We start from the raw sequence: 25495 nt of genomic DNA on the forward strand, positions 1-25495 counted from the left end.
AACAAACCCGTTATCTGCCAGCTGTACCTCTCCCACAACCCAGGAGCGCTTCACGCACACACAAAACAGAGCAGGTGGACGACAACACTGATCAACAACGAACCCCCCCCCCCCCCACCGGAGGGCTTGTCGTGGGCTTACCTCCAGAAGTGGAACGCGTGGAGGGGACTGCACGGGCTGCAGGGGCTAGTGGGGGTGGGGCTCAAGCTCCGGGGAGTCAGGCTGGAAGTTGAAATGGTAAAGTCCTGGTAAATAGCCATCCCTTTACATATGGCGTACACAGACCGTACGCCCGACCACCGCGTGCAGAAGGCTGGGCAGGATCAGGGCTGTTTCTGTCTACTACAGCAGGGTTGTTTTGTGTAGAGGATCGGCTGAAAGACTTTCTAATGATTCATCAATCGATATATCGATTGATGAATCGCTGAAAGGTCGTCCGTACACACGGCCCACTTCAAACTGAAAGTACGATTCTAAATGTATTTGAATGATCGCTTTGCTTTTTTTTCATCAATTTCAATTCTCCTTGTGTGAAAACATCAACAACTTTCAATGGATTTGGTTTCTATTGTTTAAGCTGAGTCTGCTCTGAAATTTTTTAATTATTCAAACATAAAAAACGATAATGAGAACCATAACAAAATCTCCATGATCGGACACAAATGAATTAATTAGAATACATTTCAGTCGTCACGGTTACCCCATATTGTAATCAACATACACAAATGAGGCTTCTCCTTCTACGGGCCACGGACTAATACTTGTTTATGCCTGAAATAAAAACAGGCTAAATAAACTAAAAACTAGTTCTAAACAGAGGCCTGCGTCGCCATTCGTGTGCCAAACAATCCGGGCAAAGGGTATTCCACAGCAGAGGAGCTTTAATGCGTTGTGGAACACGTTTCATGTGCGTGCCTGCTGTCAGCCGCTACCAAAACAAACATGTCAGTCATGCATCTGCTGCATGCATTTCCATATAAGCAGATAATCATCTCGGCTCGCTCTCTATCTTTATCTAGTATTCACATTTTTTGTAAACATACACACACACACAAACGCATGCGATCATGCATAATGGACACTGTCATCCCAGTCTTGGGAGGCAGGGTACAAAGGATTCCTAAAAACATAAAGACTTCCCTCCGCTAGAAAGGGATGCTACGGCTAATGCTAACACTGCACTGAGCTCTGAGGATGGGAGAAATGAAAACAGCAGAGGGACAGAGAGAGAGAGAGAGACGGAGAGAGAGAGGAGAGATGCTACCGCAGAGGATTCACCGTTCAACACCACCTGCTTCCCATTAAGAGAGAGAGAGAGAGAGACAAACACAAATACTCACTCCAGCGTCAGCCCTGGGATTCTCAGCCTCTCACGCTGGGCTTTCATGGCTTCACTGCGCTGTTGGTTTCCCCCGCCGCAGACATGCTATACGTCTCAGTCTACCCGCCGCTGACAAAGAGCCCAGCCCAGCCACCACAGAGCACTGAGGCATGCACGCTTCTCTCTCTCTCTCTCTCTCTCCCCCTCTCTCTCTCTCTCTCCGTGTCTCCCCCACCCCCCACCAGCAGAAAGAAATGGGAGGAGAGGATAAAGGGGGGAGGAGGAGGAGGAATAGCAAGATGGGGGGGGGGGGGGGGGCTCTTGTTTTGGTCCTTTGAGCGTACCACCTTGGGGCTGTCAGATGAGATTGTCGGTTGCCCGCAGAGTGCGAAAGAGAGAAAAAGACAGACAAGTGAAAGAGAGACAGACAGACAGAGACTCGCAGACAGACAGAGACTCGCAGACAGACAGACAGACAGACAGACAGACAGACAGACAGACAGACAGACAGACAGACAGACAGACAGACAGACAGACAGACAGACAGGCACAGACAGAGAGACAGAGAGAGACAAAGACAGACAGACTGAGAATGGCAGACTGACAGACAGACAGACAGACAGACAGACAGACAGACAGAGAGAGACAAAGACAGACAGACTGAGACTGGCAGACTGACAGACAGACAATGACCCGAGAGAGACAGAGACAGGACCACAGTGCTCCCCCCCTCATTCCCCAACACGTGCCCCCCAGCCTGCTTTATAAACACATGCTGCATGTGTCATTCATCCCAACCCACCCCTCGTCTCCAGGCTGCTGATTGGCTACCGGTGGGAGTGTGGCGCGCTAGAATTAATGCATTGGATCCTTCATCTCACCCTGTCATTCCCGCCGCTGTCACCTTGACGGATCGCTAGCGTGAGCTCAGTGATGCCGCTGTTACTACGGAGATGATGTCATCGCAAAGGGTAAAAAAAATTAAATCATAATGCGCCACAGCACCTGTCACACACACACACACACACACACACACACACACACACACACACACACACACACACACACACACACACACACACACACACACACACACACACACACACACACACACACACACACACACACACACACACACAGGGCTGATTCCTCTGCGTGTGTGTCCTCCTTCAATCAATAGCCCCGTCTCAGCGGAGCAATGCAGATCTTTGCGTAATTCCACTGAGTTTGAACACCGACGGTGTCTGCTGTTCTTTTAACTGGATCAAACTGGAACCAACACCAAAAAGGGGACGTGTATACCGTGTGTTTTGGTGCAGTTAAAAAGAGGGCGTTGCCACGCAGAGCCGAAGGGCTTCATGACGTCGCTCACGGAGCCCGGGGCCACACCCCCCCATGCAGCACGGTCCGCGACCACACTGGACACCTCCACTCAAGGAAAGCACTGTGTCTACTACCGCTGTTCTGACAAACTACTGGGCACAAACAAACAATCAATGGTCAATCTCACCTGAAGTCACTGCCGAATTAAGATAGTATTACAAAAATAATCAAAAATATTGGAATACTTAAATGGAATGTATACAGATAGTAAGCTTCTTAGGGAACAAATAGGAAATGAGCCGAATCGTACCAAATGGAATTGAAACAGGACAGCAGCCCACTACTTTGCTCTTGGCACCTATTCACTGCTCAGCACCATGTACAAGTTGACAAGAGAGCCGGGGACACTTATAGACTATAACAGAACCTCATCGCTGTACCATAAGAAGTCGAGATGGTTGAAAGTGTGAAACTAGGGCAAAGCGGATAAAGTGAGAGAGAGACAGAGAGAAACAGAGACAGATAGAGGGATATGGCGCATTTCATTTATATTCCTTCAATTGAATATATTCCTATTCCTTTATTGAAGGAAATGTCGCGCAAAAGTTTGCCGCCTTTCTTGGACGTCCTACATTGTTGCTCTTTGTTCATCGTGCACGTTCTTCTCTTTCCTTGGATTTATTATCAGGGTACACTGTGTGGGGCTGCTATGAGGTCAGGATGTTTACGTAGCTGGCGCGGCTATCACAATACGGCGTAAACCCCGCCCTGCCATAAGGGTACTGTCGGCGATGGAAACACAAGCCGTAACTGAGCTGGGCTATACCACACCCTCGCAACTGGGCTGAGGCGTGCTGGGTCTGAAGCGTACCCACCGGTGGAAAAGGGTCAGAGACAGCGAGAAAGAGAAAAACAGATGGAGAGAGACGGAGCTAAAAATACATAAAGACAGCGATAGAGAAAGAGAGACAGAAAGAGAGACAAATAAAGACTGAGACAGAAAGAGAGACAGAGAGAGAAAACGAGAAACAGAAAGAGACAGACAGAGAGGGACACAGATAGGAGTGAGAGAGAGAGAGAGAGAGAGAGAGAGAGAGAGAGAGCGTGAGAATGGTGGATAGGGAGCAGGTCAGCCAAGAGGCCCCTCTGTGACTAGGTGCCAAGCGGCGGAGATCGGCCCTAGTTCTTGACACCACCCAGCCGTCACACAGGGCTGAGAGCAGTCTGCTGCTCGCTAATTTGTTTTTTCGTTATTGGCGAGCACGACCGATGAAGTGCAACTTGGCAAAGTAAGAACAATGGTGATAAAAGTACTAGGTTTGTATAATGCCCTTCCTAATAACCCTTCCTTCCTACTTCTTAATTCCAGTTAGGAAGTGTGGGTCAGACCCACACTTCCTGACTGGAATTAGGAGTTTTGGTCATTGTTGGTCATTAATCGTGAAAATATTTATCATCATTGGGAGGCATTGTTGTGTTGGAAACTGCAACAGTGTTGAAACGGAAACAGTGTTTCTGATGACAGTGGCAAAACAAAGTTTGATTTTACAGTACTGATTTGGGTCCTCTCAACATCTGAAAATCCATGATTCTTTCTGGTGCACATGGACACGGCTTGTAAACGTATTATTACTAGTTGAGTCTACCATGAACCCTGGTACATCAGAGTAGCCGACCCCTATTTAGAGTTGTGAGCGACAACTGTGTTCGTCCAAAACCGTCGTCTCTGTGTAAAGGTCTTTAATGAGATTTGCTGCCGTGAACACCTTGGCCGATGTCATTAGCCTGCAGGTATTAACTGGGTCAAGCATCAAGCGATGACCCACTGCTTTCTTCCATGCATGCTTTCTAAAACATCTTCAAAACCTGACACACTTTCACGCTAATGTCTTCTTGATTCATCCTGCTTATGTCATCTTAAGAGCAGCATTGGTTATTATTTCCTCGTAGAAATGTTCTTGAAGACTGACCACAAGTAGCGACGGATCCTAGTGGCACGACTTCAGCATCCCACGAGAGGTCACAACAACCTTAATGGTGTTTGATTGTTGGTACGTCAGGCCTCTAAAGCACGACGCCTGCAAGATTTCCTTGAAAAGGGGCGCAGGGAGGCCTCGGTAACACGGTTAGCTCTTGACTACAGTGATTGCGTTACGCTTCGATGACAATGCTGATGGTGTCAACAAACGGCCAGCGGGTTAACGGGTCTGCATGTGGGGGTGACCTTGTTCCCAGTTGTTCTCCACTCACGTCCAGAACAGGGGGCTTAAAATGAGCGTTGATGACGAGAGAGAGGGGGGCGGGAATTCCGGGCAGTTTCCGGAGTGGGCGATACCCCTTTCCGTATTTGTTTCTGTTGTCCGTACATTTCGGGAAAGTTTATAGTCAACTTCTTTGTCCAAAAAAAAATATTTTTTATTCTTATTGTCCAGTTGTTATTCTGTCCTCTCCAGGGACTGACGTGGACAGCTGATAGGATGCAAGGGAAAGGAAATTGCATTGCGGTCGACCGGGATTACCCCAAAGTTCATGGCCCTCTCCCAGCCCTTGTGCGGGAGGGACAGCCTTGGCGGAATGACAGCTTTACCCACAGTGTCAGAAAGAGTGTAGAAACCAAAACCAGCCAACGGGTGTACGACAATCGGAGGTACTTACAGACTGCCTCTTCGTGGAAGACTCAGCTCTTTCTGTGAATGAAAAGAAAAACAAGAGAAAACATGAACTGAACAGCCACAACTGAATCAACTGCCAACCTTTTAGACATTTAGGACAAGACTGGCCTTGGGTGTGGCCCCTCGGTTCTTTGTCTGAAAATCGGTTGCTAAAATGTGATGAATGGTCTGTATTCATTCTTTTTGTCAGCAGAAATGTTAATATTTGGCCTCTCCTTTAATATAAACAGGCTCAAGGGTGGTGTGTGTGTGTATCCTTGGGAGACTTGCCTTCAGTTTATGCAGTGCTAATTATCAAGGCTGAAACGCTTCTAATGAACCACAGGGAGGGAACATGGCCTACAAACACTAGAGAAGCACTGGACTAAAATAACGTATATTTTCAGAATGAACTGATAAACTAATACATTTTGTAAATATAACTGATATATAGTTAGCTTTATAACCTTCTGTTGATGTACATTTAACACCATTTATCAATGTCAAATAATAGGTGGTTTAAAATAAAATGAGAGGATTACATATTTATGTAATATCTATAATGCGTAGGAAACATAAGGTCAGTTGAACTGAATTAAGCGTTTAATGACTGTCACTCAATCTGGTAGTGAACACTGCCCTCGCCTGTAATCCCCTCATATGTTTCCCCCACCACAAGCCCCTCATTCCCAGCAGTGTTTCTGCCATTTAGATCAGTTCTGTCTTCGTGGTTCATTCCTGGGTTTTGGAGGAGCCATAACAAACTTAATAGTTAATATAAAAAAATAATAATAATTGGAATAGTACAACACTGAAGGCATTTAAGTTAGGGTTAAACCTCGATCAGGTTTTGAGGGGGCAGTCATAGAAATGTGTTCATATTTGGTTTTCCTGACATTTCAACATCAAAAGCATGCTTGAAATGACAGAGTTGGGCGAGTTGGAGAACTTCAAACACCTCAATTTCCGTGCCAAACTAAAGTTCATACAGTTATTATCACAATAACCCCCAACCCTATTCCTATTCCTTCTTTCAACTGACTTTTCATCACACTTCCAGCTCCACTTGAGGGTTTTTTATTTGACATGCCAAATTAAATGTGTCTCTTTGATCTACGGGATCCATTGGAACAATTGGCAGCACCATCGTTCTATTGTTATTAAAAAGTCATTGTTGGGTGACAACAAGAAAGAGCAAGCAGACAATGCACATCTGCAGGGGTCACAATTTTACGCACAAGAGCTGTTATATTTCCTCATTTTGTCGCCTTTGTACAACACTTGAAGTCTACATCTGCTGCTCTTCTGCTTGGAGTCTTTATGAACTGTGTTGGCCAATATAACCTTCTCCAAGGTGCAATGCAGACCCTCTTCCTTCGGTCGGCTCTCTTTATAATGCAATCTTTCCATTGATGGAGAAGCTATTTGCATTCAGACACTAGATATAAAGCAGTCTGGAAAAAGGACACTCAAATTTCAAGGATAAGCGTTTATGACGAGGCTATGCTAAACAAGGATCGGCATATTCAAAACATGAATTCAAAAGAAAAGAAAGACTAATTCAAAAGCAAACGCTATTGAGGTGAAATAAGCTGCCCTTGTCCTCCACCAGAGGAGGCTAACGCGCACGCTAAGCTAGCCAGGTTCTTCCTTCTCAATCGAGACGATGGTTATGTAAAGGCTTTCTATTGAGCATCTCCTGAAATACTTTAAGGCAGAGAACCAGCCAGTGTTCAAAGCCTCTGCAAGGCTCAGGATGGCCTTATGCCGCACACGCACACGCACACACACACACTTTGTTGACAAGTTATCATTTTATAATTAATTCATTATATAATTGTCTCTGGGAATTGTTTGCTCTCGCTGAGAGAAACTGATTTCCCTCTTCTTCTTTATCCACTTTTAAAGAAGGCAAATTCTGTTCTGTTGCCAGACTTGTATACTCTTCAAAATTGCTTACCATTTGCTTTAAAGATATATAATTTAGGGGTATTGTTAGGTTGAAAAACACACAACTAAATATCAAATACATGGATTACTATGATACAATGAAAAAAAGAAGAAGAAAAGAACTACATTATTTTTTTCCATTTTAGCTGAACATATACAAATGTAGATTTTCTCAATGCAAAATCCTAGAGGCTGCTAAAAAGAAGAAGATATTTGACATGTATTTAGACCTTGGATGAAGCAGTAGAATGAAGTGTGGCATCATTGCGTAGCGTTCATTTCTCCATCTGTCAGACCCTCATATAACAGGGGGATGGTGAAGCACATGTTATTAACAAGAAGGTGATAAATGTGATGCAATCACTACAGAGACTGGCAAGGTAGCCGTCAAGTCTGCCAACTCGCGTCGAATGATATGATTGCCGAACGTCTAGATCAAGGTAACAATGTATACCAACCAACATATTGTGTTCATTTTACATCCAAATTTAATAACAAAACAACGTTCACAAGCCAATCAAAATCGAAAGATTAAAATCAATTGAACCCTCTTAAAGTTTAAAACTGATGAATTTAACGCGGATGCCAAGAATGTTTTTCAAAAATAGAATGCTCCTTTCAATAAAGATCAAATTCTTTGGTAATTTGACCTACAGTATCCTTCTCGCTAAATTGTGCTATATGTTAACCAACAGCTATGATCACTCTGCTGCCACTATATGACCCAGACAGAGTCCCCTTCACATCCAGACATAGGAGCAACACCTCAACCTGTTCCTGCACACATTATTTCAGAAATGTGTTCTCAAATAATATGTATAAATATACATATGTATATTGTGTATAGAATAGTTTAGAATAAATTCATGTTTTGAGTAAACATTCAGTTCCTATACGATAGGTAATCAACAAAATAATCAAAAGTTACTCCATGCAAACACCATCATACACAATCATCCATTCGCTGTATTTCACTGAAAGTCCCATAATCTGCATCACAGTCGGGGTTCCCAACTTCATTCCTCCGGCGCGTATGAACGCACGCTACACATGTGCAACACGCACACACACGGCCACTGCAGCTCCCCCCCCTCCCCGCTCACTCACAAGTGTCCCCCCACCCCCCCCGTCCACGGGCACGCCGCAAACTACCGTTTCCCAAGCACAAAGCACCTACTGTTTTACCGCATGACTTTCAAGCCTCGCTCCACACAGCGGAACAAGCTCTGCAGCTCCAGGGATTGACGTGAGAAAAGACAAGACGCATTCAGGTTTTTCCCTCTCCCTCTCCCTACCTGTAGCCCTCTCCTCCTCAGGATGCTCGACTCGTCCATCGGAGAGTGAGGGAGACTGCGCGACTCCTCACCGGCGTCTGGCTACACCACGCCGCTCTTCCTGCAGCCTACAGATCTCCCGTCTCACCGATCGCACGCGTCTCCCTTCTCCGGGCTACATCGCAGCTCAGCGGCTGCTTCTAAAAACACCTCCACCCTGAACTTCTGTGATTGGAGGACGGCAGTCAGCTGACGCTTTTTTTTTTTTCGTTGCTGCCTTGTCTCCTTGTTTCACTCCTCTACCAACTTCCCAGGAGGGAGAGCAGAGCAGAGCAGAGGAGAGGGGAGGGGGAGAGAGAGAGACCGAGACCGAGACCGAGACCGAGAGAGAGAGAGTCATAGAGAGAGGGAGGGAGAATGACGAGAATGAGTGGAGAGGAGGGACATGGGGAGGAGAGAGTTGAGAGATGAGGTAGAGAGAGGGTGAGCGAGACTGTAAAATAGAGAGAGAGCAAAGGGTGAGAGAGATGGGGAGGATATTGAAGAGAGGGGGAAGCCAGAAAGAGTGCGAGAGCGAGAGAGCGAGAGGAGGGTGAGTGAGAGAGAGAAAGTGAGAGAGAGCGAGATCAACCTGGGTAACGACTCCGAAAGAGAGATGAGGGGGGGTGCTCCCTGAAGAATAGAAAGAATAGCGACGCCTGCAACAGAAGGGTGGGCAGCCCCTGGAAGCGGATATCCTCGCCTGAGCATTGTTCTGCCTGAACCTATACAGAGACCCCGGCATCCTGCAGCCGGAGGGGACTTCAATGGTGGCGGTACAGGGCCGTGAGCCACTTTGCATTGCTGGAAACCAGAGTTCACATCTGAAGGTCAGGGGGTGAGAGACCCACTCGACCAACGCCATGCAGGGCAGCCGAAGCCCTACCGGGGAGTGAAAGAGGAAGGGAGGCATCTGCCAAAGTGGGAATTGGGTGAAACTCTGAAGTGTGTTGTAAGCAAAACGTCAACTCGGGCAGATAAATGCACGTGTGAATCGGCCTCTCGGCTCCTAAGAACACAGTGGCGCCGTGATAAATGGGATCAGCCGGCGGAACCGGTTTGACGTCCTACTGTACGTTTACGGTAACTCATTTAGACTCGATTTTGTTTTCCTCTGAAGCAGCGGTCGTCTCGGGAACTGTTGCGAGTTTGAGTTGTACTTGGAAGAACAGAGTCATTTTTATTATTATTATTCCGATTATTATTAATACAATTAATTCAGCATTGACTTTCCCCCTAGAACTGCGTATCACTGTCGCTCAATCGCCCTTTCCTGCAGTCAAACACTCCACGTTACTCTTCCTTATCGCAAAGCTTTCAAGTCATTCCAAAGGGCCACCACCAACTTCACAATACCGCTAGTTCACAAGCCGTTTCCATTTGTGGGTCTTTCTCCAACCCCCCCCCGCCCATCCATTCTCTATTCCCTTCTCCGACATTCATTTTCATTCAGTGGTGGAAGTTGTGCTCTGTGAATATTAAGTGGTCCCTCCTCCTTTCCCTCTATTCAACCTCATCTCCAGCCAAGCTCAAATGATTTCTGTTACCCAAGCTGTGGTCGGGAATAGCAGCGATCCACCCCACTGGCAGGGGAGCAGGAAAATAGATGGGCTGGTGAGGGGGGACTGCAAGGTCAGACAGGTGACCACTACAGCCCGTCTCTAGCTAGAGTACAGCACTACACCAAAACCCTCGGTGTGTGTCGTTTTGTGGCGTGTGTGTTTGAGTGTGTGTATCGTGTTGTGGTGTGTTTGTGTGTCGTTTTATGGTATGTATGTATGTATGTATGTATGTATGTATGTATGTATGTATGTATGTATGTATGTATGTATGTATGTATGTATGTATGTATGTATGTATGTATGAATGAATGTATCTGTGTGTGTGTGTGTTTCATTTTGTGGTGGGTCTTTGTCGTTTTGTAGTGTGGTATCGTTTTTTTGGTGTGTGTGGTGTCGTTTTGTGGTGTGAGGTGTCGTTTTGTGTATGTGTATATGTCGTTTTGTGTATGTGTCGTTTTGTGTATGTGTATTCCTGCTTGAGACGAAAGTGGGAATACTTGGCCAATCAGGCTGGGTTTTATCCTGAATATGTTTAGCAGAACCTCAGTGGAGTTTGAGGATTAAACTTGTGTTTGTGTTCCCAAGGATGGTCTGGGGCATTGTCTTGTTCAAGCATCCTGTTGAACGCACCACACTCAACCCTCTGGGTGATTCTGCTATTCCGCCTATATAAAAAAAACAATAACAACAGAGAATCGAAGTAGGAAGACAACTCGCTGAAGAGGCGTGTGAACACACTGACCTCACTGCAGTGTGACACCTACATCCACATGGAGGGAGAACTAGCATTCAGACAGCTGTTTAATACCAGCAAGGCTCCTGGCTCATAGATTTCAAGCTAGATCACTGGACTTATTTTTCTTTTCAACACAAGTGGATGAATTCAGCGATATGGATTCCAGATTATAAATAGTGCAATCCGCAGATTGCTCTGGCCTCGAGCCCGCTGAAAGCACCTTCATGTTACAATGATGGGACCAATCGGCGCTAGGGGGAGGGATTTAAGTTATTGATGGACAAGGAGCGCCGCAGTTCGCAGAGTCTCCAAAGCAATGCCGGGGCCTGAGGAAAGCCTAGAAACAGACGGGGGGCATCAAACCCGTTTTATCTGAGATAGACTCAATACGTTGACGGCGAGAGATCAACACATATTTGCACAGAATGGCCGGCATTTATCAGGGGATAATATTCTTTTGCTTCACTACTTCCAACTGGATTCGGCAGGAGCAAAGAGAGGAACAGCGTCACCCTGATTGGTTGGAGTTCTCTGGACAAGTCAAGGCCTCGCCCATATGTGGAAACCAATTGCTGCCCAGCCAAGACCAGACTGTTGTCATTGGGTAACTTTCATATCTGGAGGGTCTCTCAGAGGCTATTGCTGACTGGTTCCAGCCCCTGAAACTCTGGCCCCACTCACGCCGAAAAGCGACCGTTACCAGACAAAAAGTGGCCAGGGATTCACCTGGTTAGAACCAGGGAAGGTCAGCTCAGAGCCGTGGGTCGCTCGGAAGTCAGTATCTCTACAATACAGTGGGGACCAGGATCTCATTGAATTAGTGGAAACTGAAAGGAATGATAACATAAAAGGAGGAAACGACCCAAGGAGACAATGAATGACGTGATGCTATCCATCACATCTTCTTCCAATAGATTATTTGTTCCTTTGGTTAAGGTCATCATTTGCCACCATACAGTGAGTGGCTGACTTATTCTACACACAAGGCACACGCTGTTCAGACAACATTGTGTCCAACAGAGCTATCAGAAAAGGACATCACTGCTTTCAAAGGAGGAATTAGGAGACAGGGAGGACACAACATACGGATTATGGCTTATCTCTACATCATGCCAGGAGCAAAAGTATTGATCTTCTGTCAAAGGGCATTTTGGTATGCGGGAGAACACACACACACACACACACACACACACACACACACACACACACACACACACACACACACACACACACACACACACACACACACACACACACACACACACACACACACACACACGGTATTTACATTGGATGCTTGGACAAGGAATCAATGCACAATATTCAGAAATCCCATTTCAGTCCATTTTCCTGGTTTCATTTGTAACATTTTGAGATAGAATGTACCTAGTAATAAATTGCATTTTCTTGCATAGGTCTTTATATAAGCAATACATTTGAATACATCTCAATTTTCTTATAAGCACACAAGGTTATTTCCCCTGGTTTAAGGAGAGTATAGAAGGTTATTTTAAAAATACTTTCTTTTCACAGGATCATTATAAGAAGTAGCATATTTTCCCTTGAGGAAAAAAACTAAACTAAACTGAATCAATGGCAGAGTGCGTCTTCTGAAAGAAGCGTTTGTCCTTCCCAAGGTCAAACTATCCCTCCTCTCGCACGAAGACTTGTCGATACTGCCCTCGACGCCACTTCAATCCTCGTGGATAACATCTGGATGCGCGTGTGTGCGTGTGTGTGTCTGTGGCGGTGGTGACATCAGTGATTCTACTCAAGTCCACACTGGTCTCCTGAGCCGTGGTCACGTCATTAGCTCATGGCCGCTGGGCCAAAAGGGGCACACGGCAAGAGATTGAGACGCAGGGCCATTCCTCACACACCGTCGGTGTGGTGGAGCGTACGGTCGAAGATGGGGTAGCAACTACTCCGCAAATCACTGCAACGTTTACACACACTAATCACGCATTCGTTGAGTTTCGTCATTGTGGATGAAAAGAGCACGGATGTGTGCGTTTTATTTATTGACCGTTCACATTGATCGGATACAAATCAGGCTTCTTCCATAGGGAATGAGGTTTTAGTTGTTGTTATTTTTTTGGTCGGTATCTACAGACAATCTGGGGGCCCCTGGGAGCCACAACAATGACATCACCCCTGAGATAAGAGATTTTAATGAAATCCCTTCAAACCTTTGTTTTGTGTCTCCCGACTGTGCAAAAAAAAATCAATAATAATAAAAACTGTGTTCTGCCCTAAAGTATGACTTCCAGGAATGGGGCAGAAAAACAGCTAGTAGACCATGGCAGCCCTGTGAAAGTCTCCTCTTAGATTTAGTTCCAAAGATATACATTTTCCACTAAAGGGGTTCAAGCGTTTGCGATGGAATATGGTGCCCTTTATCATCCAACTCTATGGCTTTTATGGCATCATGAGATTTAGTGACGTAATATTTTTTAAGCATTTAATTTAACCATATTTTCCCCTACTTTTCCCCCCCACATGGTTTATTCTTCACATTTTCAGAAAGTTAGAGTATCATTACCATTAGTTCTATGGTGTTAGTTTTAGTAATGACCTTGTGGGGGGGGGGGGGGGGGTAGCTCCTGCCTGTAGACCAGGAGACATGAGGCTTAGCGGCAGGTGATGTCATTTATTAATCACCCGTCTCCCCCTAAATCCACGCAGCAGCCGGACCAACAGGGAGATAGATCCATGGGCCAGCAGTCCACCCGTCCACCAGGAACCAGAGCCACAGAGCAGGCCCACGGCCCGTCGGTCATCAGGCTCTAGTAAACGCTTCCTCTCGGGCTGCCCATCGTGGAACACCACTAAGACTCTTTAACCACCCTATTAAATAAGATGCAGTCTTTTACTCCCTGAAACTGTGTTCAAAATGTGGAGAATAAGAGCACCACACCAGAGCATTCCTCTATTCTGGGGTAATACTGGTTTTATTTTAAAAAGGGGGCACAGCATGCATGTGGAGAGACATACACACTAGTTGATCGTTCCAAACTTGGAAGCGATCCATGCAAAGCATGTTTGCGCATACTTGGGGAAATATATTGCAGTTCTATTTCGCAGAATTATCTTTCTCATTGTTGACATTTAGGTAACCATGTGTATAATGTTGTCATAATTGTCTATATCAATGTGTTTCAAACGAGTTATTGAATACACTTCCCGTCTTTAATGTTCCATTATGACAGCATAACCGGAACATAAATTCCATATTCAAATAAATGTTTCGTAATGTAATGATGAATTATGAAACATTCCCGCCTACATATCTTTAAATTCTTGGCTTCGGTTATCATTTTCCATTCCCACGACATGACTGAAATGCTTTAGCGCCATCTGCTGGATAGATACCACAAATAAATAAATGTGAAGACCTCATATGTAGAGGTACAATTTATTAAAATATATATTATACTATATTGATACATACTTAAGTCTGGTCTCTATAATGGATGCAGTTGTGACTGGGGACATTTCGGAAACACCTCAATACGTTCAGGAAGAATAAGTGGAATATTTATAAATGTTTCAATGGGATTTACGTGCACAAACTCAGACCCCTCCCTGACTTTGTGCTTTGTTGGGGGGGGGGAATTATCCAGCATGTGCAATACTTGATCTTCAAAGACATTTCAGCAGAAAACATCAGTGTCAAGGTATTATTTTTTTAAGAGATAGCTCTCTGATTTCCAATTATCCCAAGAAGTCATTCAAAAAGCATGCAAAACGTTTTTTTGTAGGTTAAAGTGTTACTCGGTAGAACAAATATCTTGTGGATCTAGTTTGAGAATCAGTAGTCGATATCAGAGCCTGAGAAAACGGCAGCAGTGCTTTGATGTCCACAGATCTGGGGCAGGACCCCTGCACACTGCACCTCCTCTCCTCCGTCTACCACACTAGTTCAGAGTTCGGGTCAGAGCAGGTCAGAGGAGTCGTATAACAGGAAGCCTACATTTCAGGTAACCACACACTCACTAGCACACACTCACACACTCAAAACAACACCATAAAAAATCCCTAGCGGTGTCTTCTTCAAAAAGGACACTGCGGAACAACGCGTGTGCATGGTTCATAATAGAAGACATAACCCACCCAAACAAACACACCACAACACGATCGAACACAATGCGAGTGTTATTTCTGTACTTCTGCAGTACTAATTCACCACAGTGCTTTTTTCCTTACACCTGCAGTACCGACAACACTATGTGAAGGTTATTTCTGCTACTTTGCAGTACTGTCACAACACGATGTGCACTCCTGCCGTACTGACCAGTGTGGAGGAGGTCAGGGAGGGGTCTGACTTGCCCAGGGTCTGGGAGCGGATCCGGACCAGGTTGGAGAGGTCGGAGCTGGGCTGCTGGGGGTTGGCGTAGGGCAGCAGGTACTTCCCTGTGGATCCACAACACAAGATGGTTATATTGTTAACAATGTCAAAGGGTCCGTATATAAGTGTTAAGACATTTTAAATGAATATAATTATGTATCAAATGTGTACTAAATGTGTCATTCAAATTCCTCCCATGAGACAGTTCTTTTTTCATAATGTCCAGTAAATATATGTCAAATATACATTTTAAATAACAATATAAGTTGCCGTAAGCATTAATTTATTTTACATCATAATTTACTTTATTTTTAGTCTTCCCAATTCTTTCTGTATAACTGTATTTACTTATGACAACTCCAGCAGCAAATGGGCTTCAAAATAATGCAAAACTCCCATTTGACAGCTTATTAAATAATTAAATACATATCATTATATGGTGGCGGCAGAGGTGGAAATACTAAGTAAAGCCCATTGAGAAAAACATGTCTGGAGTGGATTTCTGTCAGGATAGATGTTAAAAACAGAAACATTGATATTGGCTTTAGAAGCTAGGTGGCAGCAGGATCTTAAATTACAAATTGATAGCATCCATCTGCAAGTGACGACCTTCTGTGTACACATTTCACATAAATCAGGCGCATTTCAATAATATCACAATCAATCATATTCAAAATATTATGACTTTGATAGTACGGAAAAGCCTCAAAGGTAAGCGGTATTTCTGCAGATCCTCCTCCCTGAATGAAAATTATTTCTAGGTGGCAGACCTGAGAAGCACACTGCATGTATACATTACCGCTTCCTGTGGAAAGAGACACCAAGAGAAGCCGGATGAGTCACAACTCATCTTGCGTCTCTCGCTGTCAATTTAATTTGAGCAGAAGGGCTGAGCAGAGGAAGAGGAAGAGGAAGACTTGCCCAACAACTCGACAGCTCTGAGTTGGTGACTGTCTGTCTGTCTGTATTGACTGAAGGTTGGAGACTATTTTGAGCTTGCAGCTATCTGGGCTAGGCTAGCGTTCATCCTCCCGTCTTCTGCTACTCTTAAGTGTGTATAAAACGTCCCATTAAGGATTTAATATAAAAATACTAAAAAAAAATAATAAATAAAAAAAGATTTCTGTTTAGGAGTTCTAAGTTAGCCATGAATACTTTATAAGTTCAGTAAAAAACCTGGGGTCAAAACCCTTTATTTTTTATATAGACCAAATCAAAAGAGAAACTTGTTTTATAGCTGCCAGAAGAGAGCGAATGTTTTTGATTGGCCCACATAAGTAAAATCAACGCTGTTTATCAGTCCAAAGTCCTCCACATGAACCAGTCAAGGAAACACTAACAGGGATTTAACAGCTGATAAAATCTAGCAGCCTTGGAGGTATACGTTTAACATCCTTAATCATGACAAATAAAAACCAAGTTACCAATTGCTTGTTCACCCCCTCTACTTGATAATGCAATGTGAAGAATCTTGTGAGGACGAAAAAAAAAAATCATCTTTAAAAGTAGTAAGAACTTCCATGATGTTATAAATCAGGGCCTAAAATATACACCTGCCTTGAACCAACGGCGTATAACTTGGACCAATAGGCAGGTAAAGAAAAGGCAGGGTAACATATGAAAACCAAGGCTAGATCATTCCCCTCTGGCAGGTAAAAAAACTAAACTCTAAAAGTTCAATCTTGTCCCAGGTCATAAGTGCATTCATTTCAGCTGTTCAGGAAGGCCAAGATAAAATGACTCTAGAACATACTAACTGTATACATTTTAACCAGTAGGTAATTTAAAAAAAAAGGGTCAAAGATCAAGCTTCAACACATGTGTGGATCCTGTTTCCCCGGCGCCCTTTCACCCAGATCCCCCCCCCAGAGGTAGGCAGCCCCTGCGGCCCCTGTGGCCCCTGCTACGGTGTGCTGGCAGGTACCTGTGAGAGCTCCGCCGAGGCTGCCCCTCCTGAAGTAGCGGCCGTCATCGCTGAGCTGCCTCTTCAGCTTGAGGGAGAGGCTGGAGGCCACGCTCAGCTCCGGGTTGCTGGTCTTCCTGAACAGCGCCGCCGGAGGGTACAGGACGTTGTCCGACTGGAGGAGAGAGGAGAGCACAACAGGGCTGTTCAATAAAGGCAGAGGTGGGAGGCAAACAAAGGACGTTTAGCGTGGTGATACCGTACTTATGTTTCAGTGTATTTTACTTGGGTATATATTTTTAAGACTTTTTTACTTTTTCTCCCTACATTTTACACAAATATCTGAACTCATTACATTTTCAAAAAAGGTTACTTTAGTTTTAAAGCATTTGAGGGCATCATCGATTTTTATTGCACGCCTTGCCAATAACAGGATAGAAAAGACGAAAATGATGTAAAAGACAGAGACGTGGGGAGATTTCACCACCGAGAAATGGGGTCTATGGGAGAACTAGTAGCGCAGCGAGTGAGGAATGATGAAAGTGAACCAGCAGACATTGCTGACGGAGCAGATTCAGAGCAGCAACAAGACATTCCCCACCCATGGCCTGATTTAAGAGAAATGTTTCAAGTTGTCAGCTCTGGCAATGGCAAATGCGTTGTGTTTTGAGCCAACCTAAAAAGTCTTTGGTAGTCCTGTAAAGATGAGGGCAATTCTAACAAAAAAGTTTAAGGCTTTATCAGACAAGAAGTGTGTTCTGGATTTGATCATAATGTTTTGACTTCTGTTGCTGACATTGTAAACTGGTTTGCACATTGGAGTTATGGTTCATTATTTTCAGTTTAATAAAAAACGAAAAATATAATTAATAAATCTCAAATAATTTTGAATGTTTCACAACGGTTAAATCGTATAAAGATGTATTCAAATCATATTTTACAACCAGAACACAAAATATCCAGAAAGAGAACAGAAAAAGCGTCAAGGGCGTCAGTACGGTGAACAAAGGCCAGGCAAATATTAATCAGACCTCAAGAATCAACACAGCCGCCTCAGAGCCGACCACAAGGAGCGGTGGATCACATGCACGTCATTGCTCTGTTGTTCAATCATGGTTCTTGTAGAGCTTCATTCTAGTATTCGTTTCAGAAACATGTCAATGTTGTAATCTATTTTAGAAGCTGTTTGACACATGTTCTACCAGTGGGCCGGAATCCGCCCGGTCCGCCGTGCGAGGCCTACACCACAGAGTCCCAGATCAGGTCACAGATAACAGCGTTCAGCCTTCCATCTGCAGGCCGATGGCAACAGACTCTGAATCTCATGAATCTGGAGGGGAACACGATGAGAATCCCCTGGCGCTGAAACACTACAAAAGGCCCCCGTTTTTCCACAAGGGTTTAAAATCAATCCCACTCTGCCAGCACAGTGTGGGGCCGGCTTTCTTCAGGAAGTATCTGTTGGGTGGACTGTGCCGACCGGTATAGGCCGGAGTTTGTTGTGATGACTTTTGGTTGTGATGTCACAAAGGGTCGAATGTTTGAACTTCCTTGTAATGGCTCGTCAACATGACACCTGGTTCAAACTCTCTCCCTCTGTGACATCACTATGTGGGAGTGTCCATCTTCTGTCAGGAGTTAGATCCATTGGACTGCATCCACTGCAATAGGCCGGTGTATGTTGTGATGATGAGTTTGAGTTGTGAAGTCACTAAGAGACGGTTTTTGAAATGCCTCGTCACAGCTCATCAACATGACACCTGCCAGGGTGTCCTTTAAAACCTTGAAACAGAAAACCAAATGGTTGTTCTACTTGCTGACAAACACAGCCGTCGAAGCAGCAGTCACCCTTGTGCCGCTTGGTACGTTTGACACAGATTTATTTATTCAGCTCAGGCGCTGTGGGAATATGTAAATACAGGGTGCTCGGTGAAACCAGGTCGTGGTTCCGCTGCTAGAGCACATCCAGCAGTGGTTTCGACAAAAGGAACCCTGCCCAAGGTCATGTGGTACACCGTGTTTAAAAACCGGCTTGTGATATACCTTACCCAACACAGGGGTTATTTAAAAACCTTCATCGCAAAAACAAAGCAGACGCCACGGGCCCCAACACAGCACTAGACGTGTAGGGGAAAAAAAGCTAAATAACAACAGTGTAGTGAAACACTCGTGACATCTTTTGTGGGAAAAAGATGCAAAACTACGACCACACAACAATGAATTTGGTATAATCCAGCAGCCATTTATCCAGAATAATACCCTGCTGTCCCTGGAGGACGACAGACTTCCCAGAAGCTGGAGGAATAAAATAACAATGCCCAGAACGGCTCAGAGAAAACAAATAGACGGCTTAGAGTCAGAGGGAGACAGAGAGAGACCAACGCTGTACAAAGGAGGGAAACACCCTACATTATACAATGCGATGATTCATAAATTAGGGGAAAACGGTGTGCAGGGGTTCTACACACAAACAGGAGAGAATCACTAGACTCTGCAGCAGAACTAAAACGGGAGACTTGGATGGAAAGTCATATTCCCAAGTGTGTGATACATATACCAGGACTCTATTCCATGTGGCAAGTGGCAAGTTAAGGCAGTTGCAGATTTGTATACCTATGAAAAACCCAGCAGGAGTTTTACTTTGTTTTGGGTTAACAACATCGCTCATGATAATTTAGGTTTCAAAGAATGGATGGTACTTTGTTATGGCTTGACGATTATGCATGTCATGAAGATACCCTTGATAGGGAAGGAGGAAGGTAACTTCTCAGCCATACCCTTGCAGAGAGACCGATTCATGTTTAGATTATATATATTGTGGGGATAGAGAAAGGGATTTTGATGGGGTTGTGCAAATAAGTTGTGTTGTATTTCAGTAAATTGGGATGCAAAGGCTGGAAAGGATTGACAGTCGTTTCTAACTTTCATTCAGAGAATCTTTAATGTTGAAACAAAGATTAAATGAAAGCAAGTTTAAAGGGTGCAGGAAGAAAAACAATGAAAGCTAAAGTTAGGTCCAAAATAACAGAACAGGATTCTCTAAAAACACAGGATAAGGCCCTCGGCTATCTTCCACTGACCATAGAAGAAGGTGGAAAGCTGCTTCGTCAGCATTTGTTTATGGCCTTGCTGCTTATAATGAAACGATCTATCCAAAAACAATGTGGAGCATTCTGTACCGTTTCTTTTTCTATGGCTCTTTAAGCTCTACATGCTAATGAACTGAAAGTACAGCATAATAATGCATCAATAGTCTTGACCAATAACTTCCCCATACATCCTCCCATCGGTACAAATGCCAGGAAGTGGTCGAGTCAAGTTTGCCCACCCTCATGAGCAACGGTTTTCAGGAATCCCTCTGCCCTCTTACGGCCAGGGGTTTTCAAACCAAACACATTTCTGATCTACAGGCCTGATGTCATGGATACACGATGGGGATTACATCATGTGTGAGAAAAAGGACGTTTTACCTCAAGATACAACATGGTAAACAGCTTAATGATTTGCAGTTAAAACAAACCGATTGAGGCAAGCCTCATGTAAACAGCCAGGCCTGGCGGGGCTGTCTGAGAGTGGATTCTGTTGCACAACTGGGGAATGTTTCCTTCCACTTCAAGTACCCAAATTAACAACTACTAATATCACAACTACATTGCCCAGACCTTTCTGCCTCAGTTCTTATGGTGTGGTCTACATCGGTGACACATCGGTGCCATACACATTGGTGTCATTATGTCCCGGAAACCGCATGCGAGAAGGGAATGAGACAAGAAAGAAAACCACACACAAGATAAAAAACAATGCAATGCATTTATAGGCTCCTCAAACATAGTCATGCGTGTCCGGGGCCTATAGTCGCAGGGCATATAGACAGTAAGGGATACAGTGTGTTCTACATGCGACAGTCACACACCCGCCAATACAAAGAAAGACGGATCGGATTCATGCAAGCGTGTCAAGACCAGGACATGACGGTGAATACCGTAACGTGTCAAGACGTTGACGTAGTGAATGCAGCTGAAGCATGAAAACGACAGCTTCTCCAGACCAACCTGACGAAGATAAATGCACACTTCAATCCTGTATTTAACTTTTATGCTGCAAACTAATGTTGTTTCCTGTAAATCTTGCCAAGGAGATACAGGGGCAAATCTGTCCAGACGTGTATAGTGTACGGCAATGGACATTAAAGACAAACCCTTGCCCTTTTCTCTTAAACAGCATGCCCTGTTCCTCTTACAGACACGAAAACATAAACACCCAGTGTTGGCAGCCCCCTACAGCGGCCTCACCGTGTCCCCAAACAAACGCTACCACAGTCTGAAGGTCCTTCGCTCGTCCTCCACACCTCTCTCCCTCCCTCTCGCTCTGTTTCACACGGTGACACCAGCAACACGCTCTTGTTGTGACAGCAAAGAGGAAGGAGCTGATAGACTGGGATGGGCATTAGACATGCGGTATAAAATAGAGATGGAGACAAAACTGACAAGTATCCACCATCATTATCATCAATTAGAATATTTTAGCTTTAGATAAACACATGGAACGGAATCTGATTTAGAGCCAATGGAGGTTGGGGATGGAAGTCAAGACTAGGCGCAAAGAAGCTGTCAAAACAAAGAAGCTTGGTTATAAACATGCAATGATGGCCACCGCATTATAATGATGACCAGTCATTACTGGTGTTAGCAGTCAGATTGAGATACCATAATAGACATCCAATCCTTATTTTAACAACCGTCAACATTCACCTTAGCCTTCTACAACTGTACACTGACTAAGCAGCATTCAGCATCTTATTATTTAAATGGTCACAAACAATAATAACAGACTAAGAGCCCTAATCTCAAACCTGACCCTGGATTCATATGTGGACCGGACCCTGAGTTGACCATGACAAATGGCTTTGTGTTTACAGAGACAATATGCACTATGACCAGGTAAAGCGCCTATACAAATAAGATAACAACCAAACTGTTGTTATTTCTGAATCTTCAGAATTACATTAGAAAATATGTTTTGATGGTGGAAAACTGCTAAGCTTACACCAGCCAACGGCTCTGCGATAGCATGCCGCAACTTCCCACAATCATAAGGGCTAGAGTGTAAAGCTCTTTTCCTGTGGCATATCATGAGCAAACAAACATCACTCTCCTGCTATATTTCAGAGGCTGACATCCAAGAAGTTAAACCAAACAAGACTTTCCCATGACGTAAAATAAAAAAATCTCTCTCTCTCCCCCCCCCCCCTCTCCCCCTCCCCAGTTCATGCCTGGCTTGTGGACAGAATTCTGTATGTCTGTCTGTCTGTGGACACGTGTTCCCTCAATGGTTTTCAGCTCTGGCCCAATCGAAGGCCAGAGACAAATGTAGCCTTCTATGTGGAACTGACAGTCCCTGATATCCTATTGGACAAAACCAGGGATCACAGTTGGCCTAAAACATGCATCCCTCGCACAAAACAGAAGCACTCACCCCTTACACGATAATAGGCCGTTATTACCCTGTTTTGGTTGTTTTTATATACGGAAATGTGATTCCATAATTAGTAAGTTGACGTGTTTAATGGGAACAGTTAGGAGTTAACATTAACAACCTGACCCCGATCAAAAGTCACATGTTTTTATTATAATATTAGACATTTAATATATATTATTATTATATATATAATATACGTACATGTTATGTAAAACACTTACGATCAGGACGCATCAATGCGAGAGGGACAAGACTGAGGCCAAAGGCAGGTGAGCTCCTGTGACTCCTCCCCCCACATCTCTAGAAGCCTGCTCCAGAGTACAGAGGTCTAGGATTGTTTGGCTGATACCGTGTTCTGTTGACAGGTCACGTCAGCGGTCTACTGCCCCTGCTGCCGATCAAAGCGATGAGGTGAAGTTCATTACAGTGAGACGATAACAGAGGCACGTAAACAGAGTATCTACAATCTATTGACAAAATAGCCAATCCTTAACCCGACGCTAAGCAGTTAACGATGATATCATCAACCCTTAGAAACGCAAGAACCTAGACATCCGGGTTGGGTGAGTTCGGACAGAATGGGTTTGTTAAGAATCAGTCATTTAATATTCCCAAGAATTTGAGATTTTTGTGAGGCCGAGATTTTTACTCTGGGTGACTAATGTGATTTTGCCTCAGTGGGAGATATGGGTTTGGATTAAATCAGATAATCAAGTCCATGTTTGATGTTGTATTTGTAATGTCCAATTTGTGTTCAACAACCAACTGGTTGTTGAACACAAATTGGACATTACAAATACAACATCCAAGAGCTAAATGTTCAATATTGCAATACTGACATGAGGACTTTACACAATATTAAAGCTTGAATAAAATGTAAATGGTCTTGTGTTGCTTGGATGAACACAATGACAATTTGCCCCTCTATGCTTCCCAGATAAAACATAGTTCATTAGCATTTCCTGAATCGCCTCGAGCTCAATCGCCTCGAGCTTACAAAGCTTTCTGATGAACTTGATCGTATAGGAAGGATCCCTCCTCATTAAACCTGGTTCAACGTTTGAATGTAAATGAGAGAATTAGATCACTGTCTGATTACAGCCAACCTTGTTCAAACGTCATTGATGGCCAGTCTCTAGCCTCATCTTTATATTCTTTTATGATTCACTGATCCCCTGAGGCCATGTTGTTAAGTCCCTTGGTCGTAATTCTAAGCTATAGGCTTTTGTGTCAATGTCCCTCCATGGCGTCATGTATCCTTGCGTGCTCCCTGTTGATGTGTTTGTGTTGGGTGCTGAGTGGAAGATAAGTTCATTTGGAGTTTGGGTTAATGTGTGGGTGAGGCTCCTGCTGAGCGGAGAGACAGTTGGCAGGTGAAGTGCAGAAGTGGACCACACCCTTCTGTCCTCTTTCTGCTCAGCCACAAGGCTGGTGAGTTCATGGGTGTTTTGGTCCTCCTAAGTTTAGTTTTGGTTCAGTTAAATGCCAATTAAATTACTTGTTGTGTACATGAACACCTGTTTAGAGGTCTGTGGATGGCTGAATTCCCCTATGCAGGCCGAGACACCGTGTACATTTACCCATTTTTAAACATCAATGTGTTTGCAGAGCCAAATGACGTTTGGCTGTGTTATTGTTATTTAATAGGTCAATACATTTCCAAAAATATATAATTCCATACTGTGGAACTAGAAGTGCACATACAGCACGTACATACATACTGTCAAATAAGCACATTCTATAGTTATAGACACAACATGTGTTGCCCACTCAGATGTACACACCAATGGAAACAATCATGCAGACAGCAGCAGGGCTACCCTTTCAAACCCCAGAATAGCTACCGTGCATTCAAGCAGTGGTAATATGAGAGAGAGAGAGAGAGAGAGAGAGAGAGAGAGAGAGAGAGAGAGAGAGAGAGAAGACACTTTAGTAGGGTTGACCTTTAGGCTAATGAGCTGCTTGGTAAGTAAACAAAAACAACCTCAAGTCATAGACTAATGAGTGTGGAATGTGGATATCTAATGTTGTTGGTAGACTCAGGCAGTTTGATCAAGCCATTTCAATAAAAAGACAGACAGAAGGCTACTTTACATCCGCAATCAATATCAGGTATTGAATCATTAAAAAATAAAGTGCACAAATAAAAATAAAGAACTAACTTCTGAAGACTGAATTACCAAATACGTTTGCCCCTCTACAATATAAGTTCAAAACAGAAAAAGGCTGACAAGATAAGATAAGACATCAAAAAGTGATGCAAAGTCCAGTCCTACTCATCTGTCCACCTTAATGGACAGATTCACACATAAATAATTATTTCTCCTAACCTAACGATGAATCTACGTTTTTAAAAGACAGAAACACAATGATCGATAATCAACCAGAGCTAACTGTACTGGGAAGGCTACTGGGCTGAATGGGCTGTAGTACAGTGAGGTGGTCCGGCTATAAGCCTTAACGTCATAGTTCACTTCATAAATGACAGACCTCCCGCTTATCACAGATTAAACCCTTCTTTAAACCAACGGCCTCTCTGGTCAGAAATATCTGTGGGCCCATCAGCCCAGCTCTGAGGAATGCTGTCCAGAGAGAAAGCATTAATTTGTGGAGGTCAGCCGGGAAGCAGAGCAGGTCAAGAGTTTGACTCAAAACAGGAAGCTGCGCAGGACAGGAAGTAATGATCCAACAATTAGCCTTGGTACCAGGAATGATTTTCGTATGATAGAGAAGGAAACCCTCAGGGAAACAGAGAGCTACAAAAGATTACCCGTCCTCTGGGTTCTTTTCAGTTGGAAGGGGGAATGGTGATATGAATCAGGAGAGCAATATCAACTGAAAAATAGGACACTTAACATTCCCACTTATGTATAAAAAGTGTAATAAAAAACTACTTATTTGTGTTGTTTG

General features: G+C 44.1%; 1 protein-coding gene across 3 annotated transcripts in view; it reads right to left on the reverse strand.

The window, feature by feature from the left end:
- The window catches only part of mast4 (microtubule associated serine/threonine kinase family member 4), a 70434-nt gene that overhangs the window by 39540 nt on the left and 5399 nt on the right, over positions 1–25495 (reverse strand). For all 3 annotated transcript variants that reach the window (XM_056589444.1, XM_056589443.1, XM_056589445.1), the window contains exons 2-4: positions 17129–17282; positions 15151–15269; positions 5300–5331 (exon numbers count right to left, since the gene is read on the reverse strand). In XM_056589444.1, the coding sequence (XP_056445419.1) occupies positions 5300–5331; positions 15151–15269; positions 17129–17282 (305 nt within the window). The remainder of the gene's footprint in view (positions 1–5299; positions 5332–15150; positions 15270–17128; positions 17283–25495) is intronic.

This window comes from Gadus chalcogrammus, chromosome 4 (genome assembly GCF_026213295.1).
Source record: "Gadus chalcogrammus isolate NIFS_2021 chromosome 4, NIFS_Gcha_1.0, whole genome shotgun sequence".
NCBI lineage: Eukaryota > Metazoa > Chordata > Actinopteri > Gadiformes > Gadidae > Gadus > Gadus chalcogrammus.